The 18460-nt window shown below is 43.1% G+C and overlaps 1 protein-coding gene across 1 annotated transcript in view; it reads left to right on the forward strand.

The window, feature by feature from the left end:
* Nucleotides 1-17559, forward strand: part of LOC135082420 (nuclear receptor corepressor 1-like) — a 60974-nt gene extending 43415 nt beyond the window's left edge. The window contains exons 12-20 of the mRNA XM_063977215.1: nucleotides 90-273; nucleotides 438-508; nucleotides 1090-1273; nucleotides 6448-6610; nucleotides 7099-7244; nucleotides 8341-8446; nucleotides 16194-16389; nucleotides 16896-17103; nucleotides 17543-17559. Of these exons, the coding sequence (XP_063833285.1) occupies nucleotides 90-273; nucleotides 438-508; nucleotides 1090-1273; nucleotides 6448-6610; nucleotides 7099-7244; nucleotides 8341-8446; nucleotides 16194-16389; nucleotides 16896-17103; nucleotides 17543-17559 (1275 nt within the window). The remainder of the gene's footprint in view (nucleotides 1-89; nucleotides 274-437; nucleotides 509-1089; nucleotides 1274-6447; nucleotides 6611-7098; nucleotides 7245-8340; nucleotides 8447-16193; nucleotides 16390-16895; nucleotides 17104-17542) is intronic.
* The last annotated feature ends 901 nt before the right edge of the window (nucleotides 17560-18460 follow it).

Raw genomic sequence — 18460 nt, forward strand, 5'->3', positions numbered from 1 at the left:
CGTCGACCGCGAACAGCTGATGCAGTGACGTCACAGTCAAGTGTTTCTGTTAAGTGTGAAAATGGTGGCAAAGTTGAAATCCCTGATAGTTTTGGGCACAAAATATCGTCAACCGGCTCGGCGCGCGCGTGAAGTCCGAGGCCGAGCTCGAGGAGATCGCGGACGGGCTGCACGAACAAGAGCACGAGGACAAGAAGATGCGCGCGCTCACCGTCGTGCCGCCGCTGCTGCGCGACCCGCGCGACACCGCGCCCGTCTACGTCGACACCAACCGTGAGTAGCCCGTCTGCACGCCCCGGAGCCCGTCTGCACGCCCGCGCGACACCGCGCCCGTCTACGTCGACACCAACCGTGAGTAGCCCGTCTGCACGCCCCGGAGCCCGTCTGCACGCCCGCGCGACACCGCGCCCGTCTACGTCGACACCAACCGTGAGTAGCCCGTCTGCACGCCCCGGAGCCCGTCTGCACGCCCGCCGCGACACCGCGCCCGTCTACGTCGACACCAACCGTGAGTAGCCCGTCTGCACGCCCCGTAGCCCGTCTGCACGCCCCGTAGCCCGTCTGCACGCCCCGTAGCCCGTCTGCACGCCCCGTAGCCCGTCTGCACGCCTCGTAGCCCGTCTGCATGCCCAGCGCGAGACCAGAGTAAATACGAATGAGTAGGTCATCTTCATAGAAACGCCCGAGCGTGTTTTGTTTATGAGCGCGCCAACACGTATGCGGCGCGCACGCACACACTGACAAAATTTTGCGTGGATTAGCGGTGAGTTGCCCCGAATTTTGTTAGTGTGTGCGTGCGCGCCGCATACGTATTGGCGCGCGCTCACAAACAAACCACGCTCGGTGCGTTTCTATGAAGATGACCTTCTCATTTGTATTTACTCTGGTCTCGCGTCGAAACCAACCGTGCAGACTTCAATATCGCCCACGCGTCGCTAAGGTCATAGACGAGACGGGCGCGGGAACCCCACTCGATTCCCGACAGCGTAGTGTAAGGGGTCGTCGACCGTGAACAGCTGATGCAGTGACGTCACAGTCACGTGTTTCTGTTAAGTGTGAAAATGGTGGCAAAGTTGAAATCCCTGATAGTTTTGGGCACAAAATATCGTCAACCGGCTCGGCGCGCGCGTGAAGTCCGAGGCCGAGCTCGAGGAGATCGCGGACGGGCTGCACGAACAGGAGCACGAGGACAAGAAGATGCGCGCGCTCACCGTCGTGCCGCCGCTGCTGCGCGACCCGCGCGACACCGCGCCCGTCTACGTCGACACCAACCGTGAGTAGCCCGTCTGCACGCCCCGGAGCCCGTCTGCACGCCCGCGCGACACCGCGCCCGTCTACGTCGACACCAACCGTGAGTAGCCCGTCTGCACGCCCCGGAGCCCGTCTGCACGCCCGCGCGACACCGCGCCCGTCTACGTCGACACCAACCGTGAGTAGCCCGTCTGCACGCCCCGTAGCCCGTCTGCACGCCCCGTAGCCCGTCTGCACGCCTCGTAGCCCGTCTGCATGCCCAGCGCGAGACCAGAGTAAATACGAATGAGTAGGTCATCTTCATAGAAACGCCCGAGCGTGTTTTGTTTATGAGCGCGCCAACACGTATGCGGCGCGCACGCACACACTGACAAAATTTTGCGTGAATTAGCGGTGAGTTGCTCCGAATTTTGTCAGTGTGTGCGTGCGCGCCGCATACGTATTGGCGCGCGCTCACAAACAAACCACGCTCGGTGCGTTTCTATGAAGATGACCTACTCATTTGTATTTACTCTGGTCTCGCGTCGAAACCAACCGTGCAGACTTCAATATCGCCCACGCGTCGCTAAGGTCATAGACGAGACGGGCGCGGGAATCCCACTCGATTCCCGACAGCGTAGTGTAAGGGGTCGTTGACCGCGAACAGCTGATGCAGTGACGTCACAGTCACGTGTTTTTGCTGTCGTAGTGTGTAAACGGTGGCTAAGTTGAAATCCCTGATAGTTTTGGGCACAAAATATCCTCAAACATGACGCCATAAAGTTGCGCCAAATGCTAGGCTTATGTGACGCAAAATGTGCGACATTGGATGTGTTTGGCCAAAAATAGAAATTGTAAGCAAAATGGCGATTGCTATGGCAACTGCTGAAAACTTTCGGCTGTTTTCGGCGAGGACACGTTTGCTAACTTCCATAGTGACGTTTTTCATACATCTTTTTATAGTTCCAATATACTGCTGAACTGTCCTATCCATGACATTGACAGCGGGGCTCCAGCGGCAGGGCATTTTTGCCATGTTGGAAACCATATAGTTGAACGATGGTAGCGCCCCCCTGTCATTGAGTTTGGTGGGACAGTTCAGCGTGAGTCATCTATAGCAGTGATAGCACTTACCGCTTAGCGATCGACATTTTGCTTACGATTTCTATTTTCGTCATTTTTTTGTCACCTATTGTCTACTGGACATTTACGTAGTTGTGGTGCCATACATAGGGATATTCCCAAGGTTTGTGATGACAAAAAGACCACGTAAAAAAGTATCCTTCCTTCTTACTTATGTATACGAAAGATCGCCAAGTTCAACCTCAGTACATCTGGAAAGTGCAGTCGGGGTTATTGACCGCGACATACAGCTGATGGATGTGACGTCACACAAATAGGTCACGTTTATTTACGTTTGTTGTGAACGTCCTTCGAAAAGTATTGAACTCTTGTGTCTCGTCGATATAAAGATGGGTTGCTCACTTGTGTCTCAAGTCTCAATCAACCTTGGCCTTGGTATGGATACCTACCTATAAGTTTTATGATGACCCATATCAGTCAGTTAAGAATTAATCTATACTTACTAATATTATAAATGCGAAAGTAACTCTGTCTGTCTGTCTGTCTTGTTTTCACGCCTAAACCACTGAACCGTTTTTGATGAAATTTGGCATAGAGATAGTTTGAGTCCCGGGAAAGGACATAGGATAGTTTTTATCCCGGTTTTTGAAACAGCGACGCGCGCGATAAAGTTGAAGATGACGTGCGCGTGTTTGTAAGTAAAATTGCTAGTGGGACGTTGTTCTATTCTCTATCTATAAGGTTATTTTGCCTTATTAGCTTAGGGTAAAATGTGGCATTTAGATATTATGCAGTCTCGCCCATAAAAGTAATAGTTGGAGCACATAATACCGCTTTCTAGAGATTGCAAACCGGGCCCGGCCTCCAAGAAAAACATACCGCGGCGGGTTGCAATCTTTAGGAGGAATTCCCGGGCCCTTTGCCGGCTTGCAATCTCCACCGCGTTCAGAATGATATTATTATCGTCAGTAGGTATAGTAGCGTCATTGACCGCGACAACAGCTGACAGTGTGACGTCATCGGTCACTTGTTTGTGTTTGTGCCGACGTTATTTATGTGGAATACTTTCAGACACGCAATCATTGAGTTGAGAGACACGTCTATTGGGGTCATTTCGCCTGTTCGCGTCCATCGCCCAATTCGCGTCCATTTTGCCGATCTCCTTTTAAAAATCCTCGAAAACAAGTCAACTAACACACCAATCAAACGAAAAGTCATTACCGCTAATACGTCAATGTATAAGAGGCACGCACACATAGACAAAAGTCCTGTGCGTCCAACCATTCCTGTTTAGAAAAATAGTTAGTCTCGGCTGTTCAACAAGGAAGCTCACATGCGCTGCATGTTTAGATAAAAATTAGTGTGCAGCGGCGTGTTTGATGGTAAGTTTTATATTGTTTTATGTCGATTTTAGGATAGATAGCTATTTCTACAGTTTAATGATGAAAAAAGGTATAATGTTTATTATGAATTTGGTAATGTTTTTTATATTTAACGAATAAAATAAGGTGGACGCGAATTACTACATCGATTTTACAAAACTTCCACTTTGCGTCCACAATGGACGCAAACTATACCTATCCTCTATAATAATAAACCAAATTGCGTCCACTGTTTTCGTTAAATACTTGCGCTTATAAAAAAATTTTAAAACATACTGTTTAATATTAATGTGTGTAGGTAAGGTCATTTTAACAATACAAGTTCGCCCATCTGACCTTAAGTGAGCTACTTTTATTTTAATTGATATTTTTGTTTTTGATTTTTTTTCCAAAATTTGACCTAAAAACTGCCTAAATTTTTTTTCTCGCGTGTTTTTAACCGCTTTTGTTATTTGATATTAATATCGAATATGTCTTTAGTCAAATAAATTCAATTTCAGATCCAGATAATGATTGGATAGCTAGTTACGAGCCGCGAAAGTTTAACAAAGGTACAAACCACGATAAAAATTTCAACTTGGAAATCGATTTAAAAAAAATTAAAGGTGATAGTGGATTGCCAATGATCTTAAAAAAATCTCTAGCTTCTCTTCTTTCCAATGATATGTCACGTCATGTAGTGATTAGATATTGAAATTCGTCAAAAATTCAAAGTTTAGGGAAGAAAATGGAACAATAATACAAAAGTAGATGAATGGCTTCTTAACATCTCTAAATGTGGATTTCCAGTAAAAAGGAAGAATTGTTGGATACTATTCAAAAAATAATTCGAGACGGAGAGTTTAAAAATAATTTCAAAGATGATCGTCCAGGTCAAAAATTGTTTGAAAAATGTTTGGCCAGAAATAAAGAATTTTTTACTTAAACCAATATGTTGAGAAGAATTATTTTTATTTTTTAAAGTGAGTTTTAAATGATGATAATGTTGATTTTTAATAATTAAGTTTATTGTTAAATAAAGAAATTGTTCAAATACAATCTTTCTTTATTAATTCTTAAAAATATCACCCCTATATTCCTTTTCTAAGCTGCTGGACGCGAAATGGTCCACGGGTGGACGCAATTTGGAGTTTGTGGACGCAAACTGGGTATAACGCCTAATTCTGAAGTTTATCTATTTAAAAAGAAAACGCAAGATATTTCTAATACAACTGAAAGTTAATCTTAAAATAGAATATATAATGAATACATTACACAAATTTGTCATAGAAATGAGTGCGTGGCATTTTTATTATCGCCGTCAAACTTGCCAACTGAACTAAATGGACGCGAACAGGCGAAATGACCCTGTATGGAGATGATCGCTGGCCTCGGTCGTTCGTACCAAATTTAATGCTGTCCATAATAAATGAGATTTGCTATGATGTTTTTCTGGGAACAAGTTGAAACAGCTTTTATCATTTTTTTTACCACAACGAGGAAATTTCTAGCCTACATTGAGATGTCTTCCATCCATGGATGGATGGAAGTGATGACTAGGCCGAAGGTGAAAGCGAGTTTTATCCGGGATCCTCAACCACAGAGGCTATTTTAACTCTAACTGCCGTAACACAGCAATGCTGTTAACATTGTTGTTATCTTTTGTATCTTTCTACCCAACAACTGCTATAGATGGCGAAATCACCATTGAGTGGATTACGAGCTTTCATTATCTTAATATTGTAACTCAAAGGTGATTGACTGACTGACATAGTGATCTATCAACGCACAGCCCAAACCACTGGGACGGATCGGACTGAAAGGCATGCAGGTAGATGTTATGACGTAGACATCCGCTAAGAAAGGATTTTACGAAACTCCACCCCTAAGTAAAACGGGATACACGCGTACGAAGTCGCGGGAGGCCGCTAGTTACTTTAATATAATCTCGGAACTAGCGCCATCATACATTTTCGGTTAGTACTTTGTATCCATTGTAAAGTTACCAGACAGAGCATATTACTAGGAATGTCGAGTTGCCAGCATCCACAGATAGATGGCATTGAGCGTCCTTCATAAATGGGGTGCGAGAAAGTCGTATATAATTCCGAGTGGCGGCGCTAGTTTCTACCGCGAGAACCATGAAGGTTTATTTATTCTGTGTGCTTACCATGAGTTTACGTTAGGTGTGCTCGCTAGCGACTGCGTAAAAAAATGACATTTAAATGTATGACATATTGTGCAGCGCCTCTAGCGGCTACTTTCAAGAAATAAAATCTTCATAGAATTTTTTGACGTATTCGCTAGCGAGCTCACCTAACGTAAACTCATGGTAAGCACACTGTAGAAAGGGACCTCCCAGTTTCAGATCACTACGCGTTTAGTCCTAGCTTTTATATCCAGATGGAGCTTTTGTTCTCGTCATTTGGAGGTTTTACCTGGAAAGTTTTCTGGGAATTTTGAACTTCATATTATAGATTTCGATGTGCTTTATCCGAATCACAACTTTGACGCTATATTTACTGGGCGCGCCGCTATAATAGAAAAATGGCGCCTAATTGCAGTTATTTGACAATAGGTACCTCTTTTCTGATTAATTTTATGATACAAATATTTACATGTGTTTACCATCCAAAAATCGGTTCAGGAGTATAGAGCATTATTTAAAATTCTAAATACTAACCTGCTATTTTCTCCCGCAAAGTGTTATAGTGTCAACTGCCAGCTTAAATGTCTAGAATTCTAGATATACTAATCATCCTTTCTTCCCCAGGCCGGTGTATGGACATGGAGTCGGAGCACAAGGAGTTGCAACTTCGCAACGTGTGGTCGCAATCAGAGCGGGAGGTGTTCCGCGAGAAATACCTTCAGCACCCCAAGAACTTCGGCCAGATTGCCTCCTTTCTGCCCCGGAAGAGTGTCAGGGATTGTGTTAGGTGAGAACTGAGAATTTATCCTAATTACTTGTACGAACAGTAAATTCACTTCACCCATAAGCACACTGTCAAAATTTTCTAATTTGACTTGAAAACCTTTTCAGTAATATCTAAGTCAGTCCACGTTCGGTTACCTACGTCGTGTGTTAACCATTTTACTAATTACAACCAAGTGAACCAACCAAACCTTTCACCATTTAATGCTTAGTAATTTGTTGGATTTGGACGCGAAAATTTGGTCCTTCGAGCCGGATTTTTCGAATGTAAATATTGATTATAAAGTAAACTAAATGTTGCTGTCGCGCTCGCACACTTACTGCAAGCGCCCGTCGCGACAGCAATAAAATTACGCGCGAGCGATAAAGATGAGAGCTTGGGGTCATTGGACAAAATCCTACGTGCTCGAAGACCAGACTATACAAGCTTTCACGTTCCATTATAATGAAAATAGACAGTATTGGGGTGTTAACAGTTGTATTTTGTTTTAGATTCTATTACCTATCGAAGAAGGCTGAGAATTACAAGCAGTTGTTGCGGAAGCCGCGCCAGCGCCGCTCCGCGCGGAACCCGCCGCGGCCGGCGCCGGAGCCCGACCTGCCCGCCGGCGTCACCACGCGCCTCCAGAGGTCGCAAGGTAAGCACCCGTCTCATCATCATCATCATTTCAGCCACAGGACGTCCACTGCTGAACATAGGCCTCCCCCAATGACTTCCACTTCGCACGGTAGGTCTGCCAGGTCCCAGCCAGTCCCTGCCAGGTCCAGTGCCTACCTGCTAAAGTCTGGTCGCCGAGCAGATAGAATTTCTTCCAATGACCCCAAGCTACCCGTCCTTATCGCTTGCGTCTAATTATATTGCTGTCGCGACTGCGACGGGCGGCCGCAGTGAGAGCGCGAGCGCGATAGCAGTATAATTTTATTACGCGCGAGGGAGAGGGATGCGTAATGGGTAGCTTGGAGTCATTGGACAAAATTATATGTCCTCGGCGACCGGACTTTACCTTTATCAGGTCGTCGGTCCACCTTGTGGGTGGACGTCTCACGCTGCGTTTTCCGGTACGTGGCCTCCACTCCAGAACCTTGCTGCCCCATCGGCCGATCACTTATCTAGTACCTTTCTTTTTACGCCGGGAAATAATTTGTGGGTATGCCCACTGGCCGATGGGGACGGCCAGTGGGTTATGTGGGACTCTCAGGGACCTACCTATTAAAACTCGACGGTGTCCACCGGTGCTTAATGAAACGGAGCCGCGAGATACTGTCCTACTTTAACTTGGAAACTTGGATCTTGGACTTGGTCTGCGGTTCAACCACTTCGTACCAGGACTGTATTAAACCTACTGAGGGCCCACGGCTGATCCCTAGATATCAAGGAGGCCCTTTTCGCTGAAAAAAGGGGGGCACCGGGGACATTACATTTTTTTAGAGCAGACGGAGGCCCTTTCCAACGAGGGGCTTTTGGCACGTGCTCACTCGTTATTGATTTTGTATACTCAATTGATTGACAATTTATTATTTTAGACATATTTTACAGCTAATTTAAAACTTACTTGGGTCATCTGGACTAGAATGACGTTGAACAATCTTGTGATCTGTAAAATCAGTTGGATTTATTTGGATCTATAAATAAAAAGAGCCTTTTGATTGCTAGAATCATCATCAGAATCTCAGACTGACATAGGATAGGTATAGAAATTGTAAGCAAGTATAAAGTCTTCGTTTGTCTCGCAGGAGCGACGGCGCGGTCGGTGGACAACAAGGAGCCGAGCTTGGACGAGACGGGGCTGGCTGCTGGAGTCTCCTGCATCCTGCCCACGGCGGCGCCGCAGCCTGCAAGGTACGTGCTACGAATAACTTCTGTTCTGTTCTGTTCTGTTAGGTTCTGAGGGCTTTAATTAGGGGAGACCGGGGCTGAAAGTGCCGGGGGTGTCGCATGTGGCCAACTGTTAGGCATTATACGAAATAATACGATCACATATCTAATTCTTTCTGTTGTCGAGATATTTTGCATCGGAACAATTTACCCCCGGCACTTTCAGCCCCGGTCTCCCTTGACTTTGACTTATGGTCCTATGTCCCCAAGATGGGGCAGAGGGCGTCCACAACAGTCCTCCATCTCGTTCGGTCTTGAGCTTCGCGCTTGATCTCGCTCCAGGTCTTGCCGATTTTCTTCGTACGAGTTTAATGTCCGTTTTTACCATCAAACCCTAATTTTTATTAAGTGACCCCTATGGTAAGAAATAACAGGAACTTTGTTTACATAGGGTTCACTTAAAAATTAGGGATTGATGGTGAAAACAGGTATAAGGCTCTTACGCACTAGCTGTTAACCGCGGGGCGGCTAACCGCACGGCTAGCCGCTTTACCAGTTTGATTGAAATTTTGTGGCAGTTTAGTGCGTACAATCAAGCGGTTGCATATTAAACTGGAAATGCGCTAGCCGCGCGTTTAACCGCTAGTGCGTTTCTTAGCGTGTGAGTTTACTGCGCGTTAAAAAAATATAATATGTAAGATTTTAGTTCCGCTAGGGGCGCTGTACAATCCGTCATACATTTAATGTCACTTTTGTACGCAGTCGACATCGAATCTGTTTGACGTAAACTTACAGTACGCCCACTGTTCTGTTAAAGCTTCAACCACACCAACGCGTGCAGATCGCCATCGCCGGCGCGATCAAAGGCCAATGACAGGTCGCGCGACCCATGACAGTTCACGCGACCTGTCATTTCCCTATGATCGCGTTGGTGTGGTTGAAGCATAAGCCTTCTCCAAACAGGACGCGTACTTACGTGGCGTAGAGCGTTAACCTAACGTCGCGCTATAGCGCCGATTTGTACGGAACATTGTTGTGTGTGCACTATAGTCTTTAAATAAATAAATAAATTTGTATTGTTAGAATCTAGAACCCGGCGTCACACAATCCTAATGCTGCGACAGCGCGACAGAGCGTTGCGTATTGCGCTAAGTACGCGTTCTGTTTGGAGAAGCCTTTAGGTACTGTTCTGTGTGACGCGGCTGGCACACAGTATCACGTGTATTTTTTTGTTCAATCAAAGTGTCATTTTTAGGATATTACAAAATTAAGCAGCCTTTTCGCCGAATTCGTACCTTTCAGAGAATTTATACACGCCTCAATTTTTCAGAAACAAAATCTGATTACGATTAGGTATGGGAGAGACATGGGAGTTCGGATAACTGGTTTAGTCTGATGACTGAAGTAACTTACTCATAAATGTCGCGTAATACTCATAAATGAACACATGCGTTTAAAATGCATTTTTTATACTAAACATCACTTTAAACAAGTGTTCAACGCGCGTGTAACTTTTTATTCGTAAGCGAGTTAGAAACGAACTTTCAACACTTCTAAATTAGTCATTATATTCAAATCTTTATCTATAAAATCTGATCTGAAATCTGAATCATGATCTGTAAAGTCGTTAGCAACATAAACATAACCAATCGCCTCTAAATATTCGTATTTTTTTACGTTACAATCCAACATCACACACGGCCTTCAATCGATACTGTACAAATACAAATTTCGCTAGAGCCCGACAAAAAGCGGGTACCGGGAAAAAATATCATATAATTTCCTCTGTATCAATATCGTGCCGAGAGAGCTTTTTAATTACATAGTGTCAACAGAACGTTCTCTGTTCTGTTGAATTATTAAAGAAGTTTTTGCGGGTCGGAGTCGCGCCGTGTGTAATGCGCCTTAAATGGATGAGGTCGGCGCGTGTGCTCTGGCCTTTAGACGTTAATTTTTAAGCGCTCGAGAAAAATCCGCTTTGGGCGTCTAGCTAGTATTTTGTAGCCTACCCATAGAATAATGGCCTACCTTCAAATTTAAAAAATATCAACTTAATGATTGGGCAATTATTCCTCTTGACATAAAGGCAAGGGGATACCATATTTGCGTTAAATTCAGATGTTTTTATTGCTTCATGCTGATATAAAAAAGTTCTTACTTCGTAAACGTAGACTCGTTACGTGAAATGAATCTTGCTAGGGCATTGCAACAATAAATTCATTACTAAAGGTTAATAATATAATCAACAATTCATGTGTTAAATAGGCGTTTTTGTGTATTCGTTGTTTTGGATATGATTTTTATAATAGAATAGTTATTATAAGCCAATCATTTGCTAATAACCATCATTATAGCAAATGTACACGAAAAATATTTTTGACGGTTCCTTACAAACGTAGTCGCCTGAAAAGGGTTGATTTGATCCTGAAACAATTTCAATGCACTTATCTCCCATGAAATTCAGATAAGCACACAGCATTACCAAAATCAATCTTCATGTGCGGGAGAATTTTATTTTTAAAAAGCACCCAGAGAGGAGTTTCCGGCTGTGTTTGAACACCCCGGATAACTCGATATTTCATCTCGAGATTAATCGTTTAAAATTCACATTTTTATACACCCCCCACCCCCTCGATTCCGACCCGGCAACTCTCAAACAGTCTTGGACCTTTTTCTTACATCGCTACGATTGTTCATTTCAATTTAATATTATCTTGAGCGATGAGGCTTTGATCTTTAAATTTAATTTTGTAATTCTTTTGCTGAAATATGAATGAAGGTTAATACTAAGCGCGGAAATAGAATTTATGTTTTTAGGTCAAGATTGTAGTACAGTACTTAATACCAGCAATGTTTAATAGGACCGTCAAATATTCCAAAACTCGTAACACAAGCATTTTAGCTTACCACGAGGGGTTAATGGGATTATTAGTAACTAGCTGTGCCCGCGACTTCGTACGCGTGAAAACCCGTTTTCGCAACATTTTTCATTATTGCTCTGCTCCTATTAATCGTAGCGTGATGTTGTATAGCCTATAGCCTTCCTCGATAAATGGGCTATCTAACACTGAAAGAATTTTTCAAATCGGACCAGTAGTTCCGGAGATTAGCGCGTTCAAGTAAACAAACAAACAAACAAACTCTTCAGCTTTATAATATTAGTATAGATTTGTATTTACATATTGCTAATATTCTTTAAAAAAATGTGGTTCGATTTTACCATGTCACACGTCTTCTACTAATATCGTATAATGGCTCATTGAGTTACTGGGAAATTGAAATAATTGAAAATCTGTTGTCTGAAATAAACGTACTAATTAGAGACTGTCTCAAATAACAAAACGACAAACAGGTATTTTAGTAGTTAGGTATCAGTTAATGTTTTTGAAAATGTTTTGCCCCACCTTGACTTATAAATAAGCCGAATTTTCCCGGAATAATGAGAAAAACAAGTCCCAAGTAATTTGCTGGAATAAATAAATTTATTTGTTCGATTGTCGTCGTTCGATTGGAGCCTCCCATTCCCGCGGGGGCTTGTTTTTGCGAAGGAAACGGGAATAATGCCCGCGTTATATTCGTGCGTGTTGACAATCACTCCCGTGATTATTTGCAGATGCCCCCGCGGGGGTAGGGAGGATGCTGTGTCGATATTTTGCTTGTCTTATCGTGGATTCTTGATTATTTGAATAATGTCATTCTATTGAATTGTTTCATTGTTTCCCATAAGGTTATTCAACTAATCAACTTTCTCTTCTGTTTAAAAGGTTTTCAGTAAGATATACCGGCCCGTGACAAAATCGCTTACCCTACGTACACCAGTTGTCACCTAGCAGTTTTCAAGTCACTTTTTATGTAACGTTTTTTCATGTCTTTGTCGCTCATGCCTAAATTAGGTGCTAATTGAAGGCTCAGGGAAATCTTAAAAGTTCTTTCTTCGGGTGTAAAAATCACTGCAGCTGTAGGTAATATTTCTCGAATACACTGTACAATGTACATTCTGACCAAATAAAAACACAAGTTAAAACCACTAGCATCTATCTATTCCGATCTAAAACTGCCACGTATCAAAGGACCAATAAAACATCAACTCCCGATACTGTTGCGTTTCACAACAAAAAAAAAAACGATAGAAACATCGCGCAGTCAATATTTGCGATGCAGGTTATTGCGATTGCGCCAATTAGCGTTCGGCTGAGTCGTGTTTGCGTATCGATAAATCTACAGCCGATGTTTATCGACACCGGGCCGCCACTAGTGTAACCGTACAAGGCTTGTTTAGATTTTTACGCAAACAGCGAGCCCATCTTTCTAATTGCCTTAATTAAAAGCAGCCGGCAATCGAGAAAGCGGAATATGCCCGCAGAGGCGGCGCGGGCATGACAAAGGGAAAACAGCTAGTCCATTCTGAGTATAGACCCGAATAATTTTATACTTTATTTTTTTAATTCGATATTTCACGCCTGAAAAAATATTTTCGTTCTTTGTTCTTAGATACTTCTTTTTATACATTAATTTATTGGTTTCGTGTCTTACTCTTTAAACTGATTTTACGTGTAAGGTGTCTAAGCCCTCCTTGACTTGGGCCACGGGGGGTTGGGTGTAACCTGAGATCAAAAAACTAGATTTTTATTATTTCATGCCGTAATATTCACATTTTTTTTTTGTTTTACCATGAAATTAATCAGTGTGTAGGCAGAGATTTATTTGAACGAATGATATTATTTCATAATACAGAGCTAGATTATGACTAGAGAGAGCGCCTGGGCTGGCCTATTATGTTTGGGATGTGACCAAAAAACGCCTTTTTTGTGTGCCCAACGTTCGGTTTTCGTTTTGTTAATTGTACATTGCCTTGATTGGTGGTTTCGGAAAAATTAATTAACGACCTCTGAGCAGATTGTAGATATTCGGATGGTTACACTGCTGGATGCGAATTTTATATTTTAACTTTTACATGTCAACATCAATAAAATCGTTCGTATTGACAATGTTTTATCCACAGTCAGGTACAAATACAAACAGAATACACTGATCGGGAATATTTGTTTTATTATTTATTAAGCTGTAAACGCTTTGTATCACACGCTGCGTCCATCACTGCATAAGCCTTAGGGCCCTTTTACACTGCGAGTTTTGAAAGCGATACAAACGCGATTCAGAGCGTATTCCTATGGAGACATCCCGTTTTTTTGCAGGATCCCGTTTAGTGGTATACGTGTTTTAACGTTCACACGAACATCCCTTTTGTAGAGTCCCGCAAAAAACCGATCCGTTTGAAATTCGAATTTTAAACGCACATAAGTGTGTGCTCACACGACAGTCCAGTTTTACTGGACCCTGGAAAACTGGATTGCCATGGGAATAAGTCCTCAGTCGCGATGCAGCATCCATACAGTGGCAAAACATCTACCTTTACACACACGGGTTACTAAAAGCAGCAACAATCGCGATACATTCGCAGACTGTAAAGCCTTGATCACACGTACCGAGCAAACGGGCGAGACAATGCTCTAAGCCGAGTACTCGGTGTGTATGAATATTACGCCGAGTGCTCGGCCTAGCGCTCGAGTAGGTGACTTGCTCACCCAACTCTCTCGGCCTAGCAAACATTTTACTGTCTCGCCCGTTTCCTCGGTACGCGTGATCAAGGTATAAAACACGCGTGTATCGCTGAAAAAAGTCGCAATGTGTAGGCTCCCTTAATCCGCAAGTTGGATTAATTCGATTGTGTTTGCTTCCCCCTACCCCCCGCGTATAATTACCCCTGGCTGGGGTATTAATTGGCTAAATTTTAATGATCTGCAAATAACGGTTTTGTACAGTCCACATCATGTCAGACTATATGGCAATTTATTCCGGCGTTTCTTCTCAGCACTATTTTTGTCTCGAAGCGCTGGTAGGGCCCAAAAGATAAGGAGACATGTAAAGTGCCCCTTAAGCGCTACCTTTTTTACTGTATTTGACGTTCATAAGTGCCACCAATGTACACACAATGTATATTGTTTTTAAATGGAATAAACTTATGACTTATGACTTATGACCAGTGGTCAAAATTGAATAAAATATTTTTGATTTTGATATATCTTTTGTTGCAATAACGCACCTATAGCAATTACATAACATGTCACAGAGTTTAGCTTGATGTACAGTCAGCGTCAAATAGTTCGTGACACCCAAAGTCCTAGACTGCATCCCACTTAACATCAGGTGCGATTGTGGTCAGATACCTGCCTGCATAACAAATGCATAAAAAAAATTTCGCAACACGTCTTTGTTACAGTTGGAATAAGGTTGCCTTGTCAACTTTTTGGTCACTTTGGATGTCACGAACTAATTGATGCTGACTGTACCTACTGTTGGCTGTACCACAGACAACGTTGCAACTTTTTGGTGCTTTTTTGCTAAATGCTGCGGTTTGATTTTGCCGCGGTGAAAATTTGATGTTTATTTGTTCGAGTTATTAATTAATTACGATTGGTGTAATCAACGCTTGCAATTATTTATGAGACTGATAAATAATTTTAAAGTTACCTAGCTTTGAGCGTAATGGTTTCATAATGATAACTATTTTTAAACATCAATATGAAGAAATATGTAGTTAATCATTTGTCAGATATCTTTTACCTGAAGAAATCGCGACTTCGTACCCGTGAAAACCTTTAGGTAACACTTAGGGCTATGAAAATAGTTCGTCCTATTCTCAGACCTACTGAATATACGCACACAATTTCAAAAGAATCGGTCAAGGAAGAAAGAAAGTTCAAGCTTTGGTTTTTCTGTAAGCTTATTATGTCGCTCATCGAAATAAATAAATAAGACGTTTCCAAAGAGTATTGTTACAAATACTGCTGGGACGCGAGATTTTTTTTACATTAGTTAGTATGATGTCAAATTTCTAGCAATATATACTATCTGACGATAAAATACAGTCGACAGGACATTTTTGTTTCAAAAACATTAGGACATCATAAGCTGCCGAACTGTGTTCCTTTTTAACCAAGACCCACCCCAACACGTTCAACCCTAAAACGCGGCTCATCGTTCAATTATACAGATCGGCGGATCGTTTGGGCAAACATAATTACGCGACTCGACGGGCTAATTAGACCGCGGCTCGCGAGGGTTGAAGGGCGAGGGGATGGGAAAATGGCGGTGATACTGTGATTTTAAGTTAACAGATTACTATAGAAGAACTTTGACTTACTTTAAAAATGTAAAAAAAGGATGATGCCTTTTTTGGCTGTTATATTTTGAATTTGACAAGAGAATTAACATGTGTTAGAGCGCTTTCACGTTTAGGCGATTTAGCAGCGCGACAAACGCGCGGCGGACGCGCTGCCGAAAATTTTATACTATGTGATAGCTGATGCATGCCTTCTCATTATAAAAAACGCCGTTGCCACGCTGCTGTCGCGCTTCTCACGCCCTAATGTGAAAGCGCTCTTAATGGCATGGAGTTATAAAGGTTAAAGAAGCTATCGTAAGCAAAATTCTTGCTCCATTTTGGAAAGAATTAAACGCTAAAACATTAGTTCTGTCGTCTAACCAAATTAATAAAACATGCAGCGCTAGATGGCTTACAGAGTATAGTTTTCTCGCGACCAAAATTTCAAAGTCTCACTAAACAAAAGCAAGGTGTATTGATTGCATTATTATTATAGTTCAGTTGAACAGAGCGAGTGTTCGGATCGCAAAATCTATTGCGTGAAACTATTTCAGTCAACCTAAGAGCATAGTGATATGATATTCTAATATTACATTTCTTTCTCAGAACGGAACTCCGAACGCCACCTCTCATACCATCCCCGCCGCCGGCGTCGTCAGCCCCCGGCGGCGCGCCGTCGGTCGCCGACTCGCCGCCGACGCCGCCGCCGCTGGAACTCACGCCGGACACGCCGCTACCGCCGCTGCCGCCGATGCCGCCGCCGACTACTTGTGAGGCGATGATGACGACGACTGTTGTGACGGTGAGTGGCTGATACTCAATCATTTGTTTATGTCCTTTCCTATGTAGCCGTCTGTAAGGCACAGCAATCAGGAAAGGGAAGTATCGTTATAAATTTGCAGTAACACTGTTAGGTATTCTTACTTGGGAGGTATATTTTTGATTTAGGTTAACTTATGTGTATTTTATGAGCTGAGAGGGTTAACCATTATTAATAGAATAAACTTCTTGTCCAGTGAAATTTTAAGGACTTATTCTATTCCAACCTATATACTGAATGTCTGCTTTATTTAATCTCTATAAAAGATATAAAAGAATTAATGACAAATAAGAGAAAGAACCTAAATGATTTAATGCGGTTGTTAATTTTCATAAAAATTTATCAAATGCCTACACGATTATAGTGTTTATACCAAGAGTTTCTCTGTCCCCCGATATGTTTCTTTATGCTCTCGATTTTCCTTCTGTTGTCATCCTGTGACACGATTAGCAGTATGAACTATCACTAACAGCTCATCTCTCCAACAGACATCATCATCACCCACCAGCGTGCCCTCCCCGCTGCCAGCGACCAGCCTGGCGCCCGCTACCGTCGCTCCGGCAGCATCATCGCCGGCGCCCGTCTCGCTTTCGGCGGCGGCGGTGTCGTCCATCCCCACGCCGCCGCCGGGAAGCGCGCCGCCGACGCCGCAGCCGCCGCCGACGCCGACGCAACCGCCGCCGACGCCGGAGACAGGTTGGTGGAGACATTATTTCAGGATATTTTGACTGCGTAATTACCGCAGAAGTTATGGTGCATCAAGGAAGTTACTTTTGAGCAGTCAGATTTAGAATCGTGTTACACATTATTGTATCTACTAAAATTTTTAGATTTTTTTTATAACTTTTTGCCATTTTTCTATGCCTTAATCATTTAAAATATATTTAGGTTGTCTCATAATCATCTTCATATTTATGAAATGCGAATGAATCAAAAAACCAAATACCCAATACTCGAAATGCTAAGTAAATAATACTTTTTCGAGGTATTATATTATAACAGGTTGTAATCAGGATAATATTCGAACCCATATAAAACTTGCTTGCTCATTCGCGATTGTTAATTTAGTTAATTAGTGCATATTGTAATCAAAACTTCGTAATAATATGGAAGATAATCTTAAAAATCTTTTCAGACAAAAAAGTTGAATAATGTTACATTTTATCAGCAAATATTTCATTTATTGAACTCGTCGCTGTCACCTTATACAAATATAATGATTAAATAATTTAAAAATATCCTCGACTGTAATCTAGGTATAATTAAAATTAACACACTACCTTTATAGATCCATTAAACCAACAATCACTGCGTTAACAAGTGATTAAATTAAACACCACCTAAATTCATAAACATTTATTACAATAACATTACAATCAAACTCACTAAATGTCCATAACCTACACCAATCGCTTGATCACGAACGCGATTTCATCCGTTCATCCTCAAATCAAAATCAAATAATCAAATTTCGAATTGGAAAAATCTAATCCTTCGATTACTCCGTTACTCTACAAGCTCGTCTGTTGACCGCACTGATATGTTTTAAAAACCACTGTCTCTTCACGCTTTGGATGTCGAAGGTGCTGGCTCGTCGGGCTCCTCCGCGTGGCAGCGCTTGCGATGCTTATGCACGAAGTAGTAGGAAGGAAACTTCGAGCCACAGGTCTTGCAGGGGTAGTAGTGCAGGGTCGGCTTCTGGGTCTTACGGTGGCGGCAGGGCCAGCCGCGTTCCGGCGTATTTTTCTCTCTCCAAGCAACGTTGAGCACTCGACTGAAACGCACAGGCCCGTCGCAGGAAGCGATATCCAATACAGTGTTAGAAGCAGGACGAGGTGTTTCCTCAACGTGTTCGACGTCCAACTCGCTGGAGGTGGTAGATCCTGGCGATGGAGGCGGTGGGGACTCCGGCGGAGGTGTCGTAGGCCGGGCCCGCCTCGGTACAGGCCGGTGGGCCCCGGGAGGGGGCGCCGGGCGCGCCACGCAGGGCCCCGGGCCCAGCCACGCGCGGTACAGAGACAACATACTCGCGCGCGGGTCCACGGTGGACTGT

The sequence above is a fragment of the Ostrinia nubilalis genome, chromosome 21 (assembly GCF_963855985.1).
Source record: "Ostrinia nubilalis chromosome 21, ilOstNubi1.1, whole genome shotgun sequence".
Taxonomy (NCBI): Eukaryota; Metazoa; Arthropoda; class Insecta; order Lepidoptera; family Crambidae; genus Ostrinia; species Ostrinia nubilalis.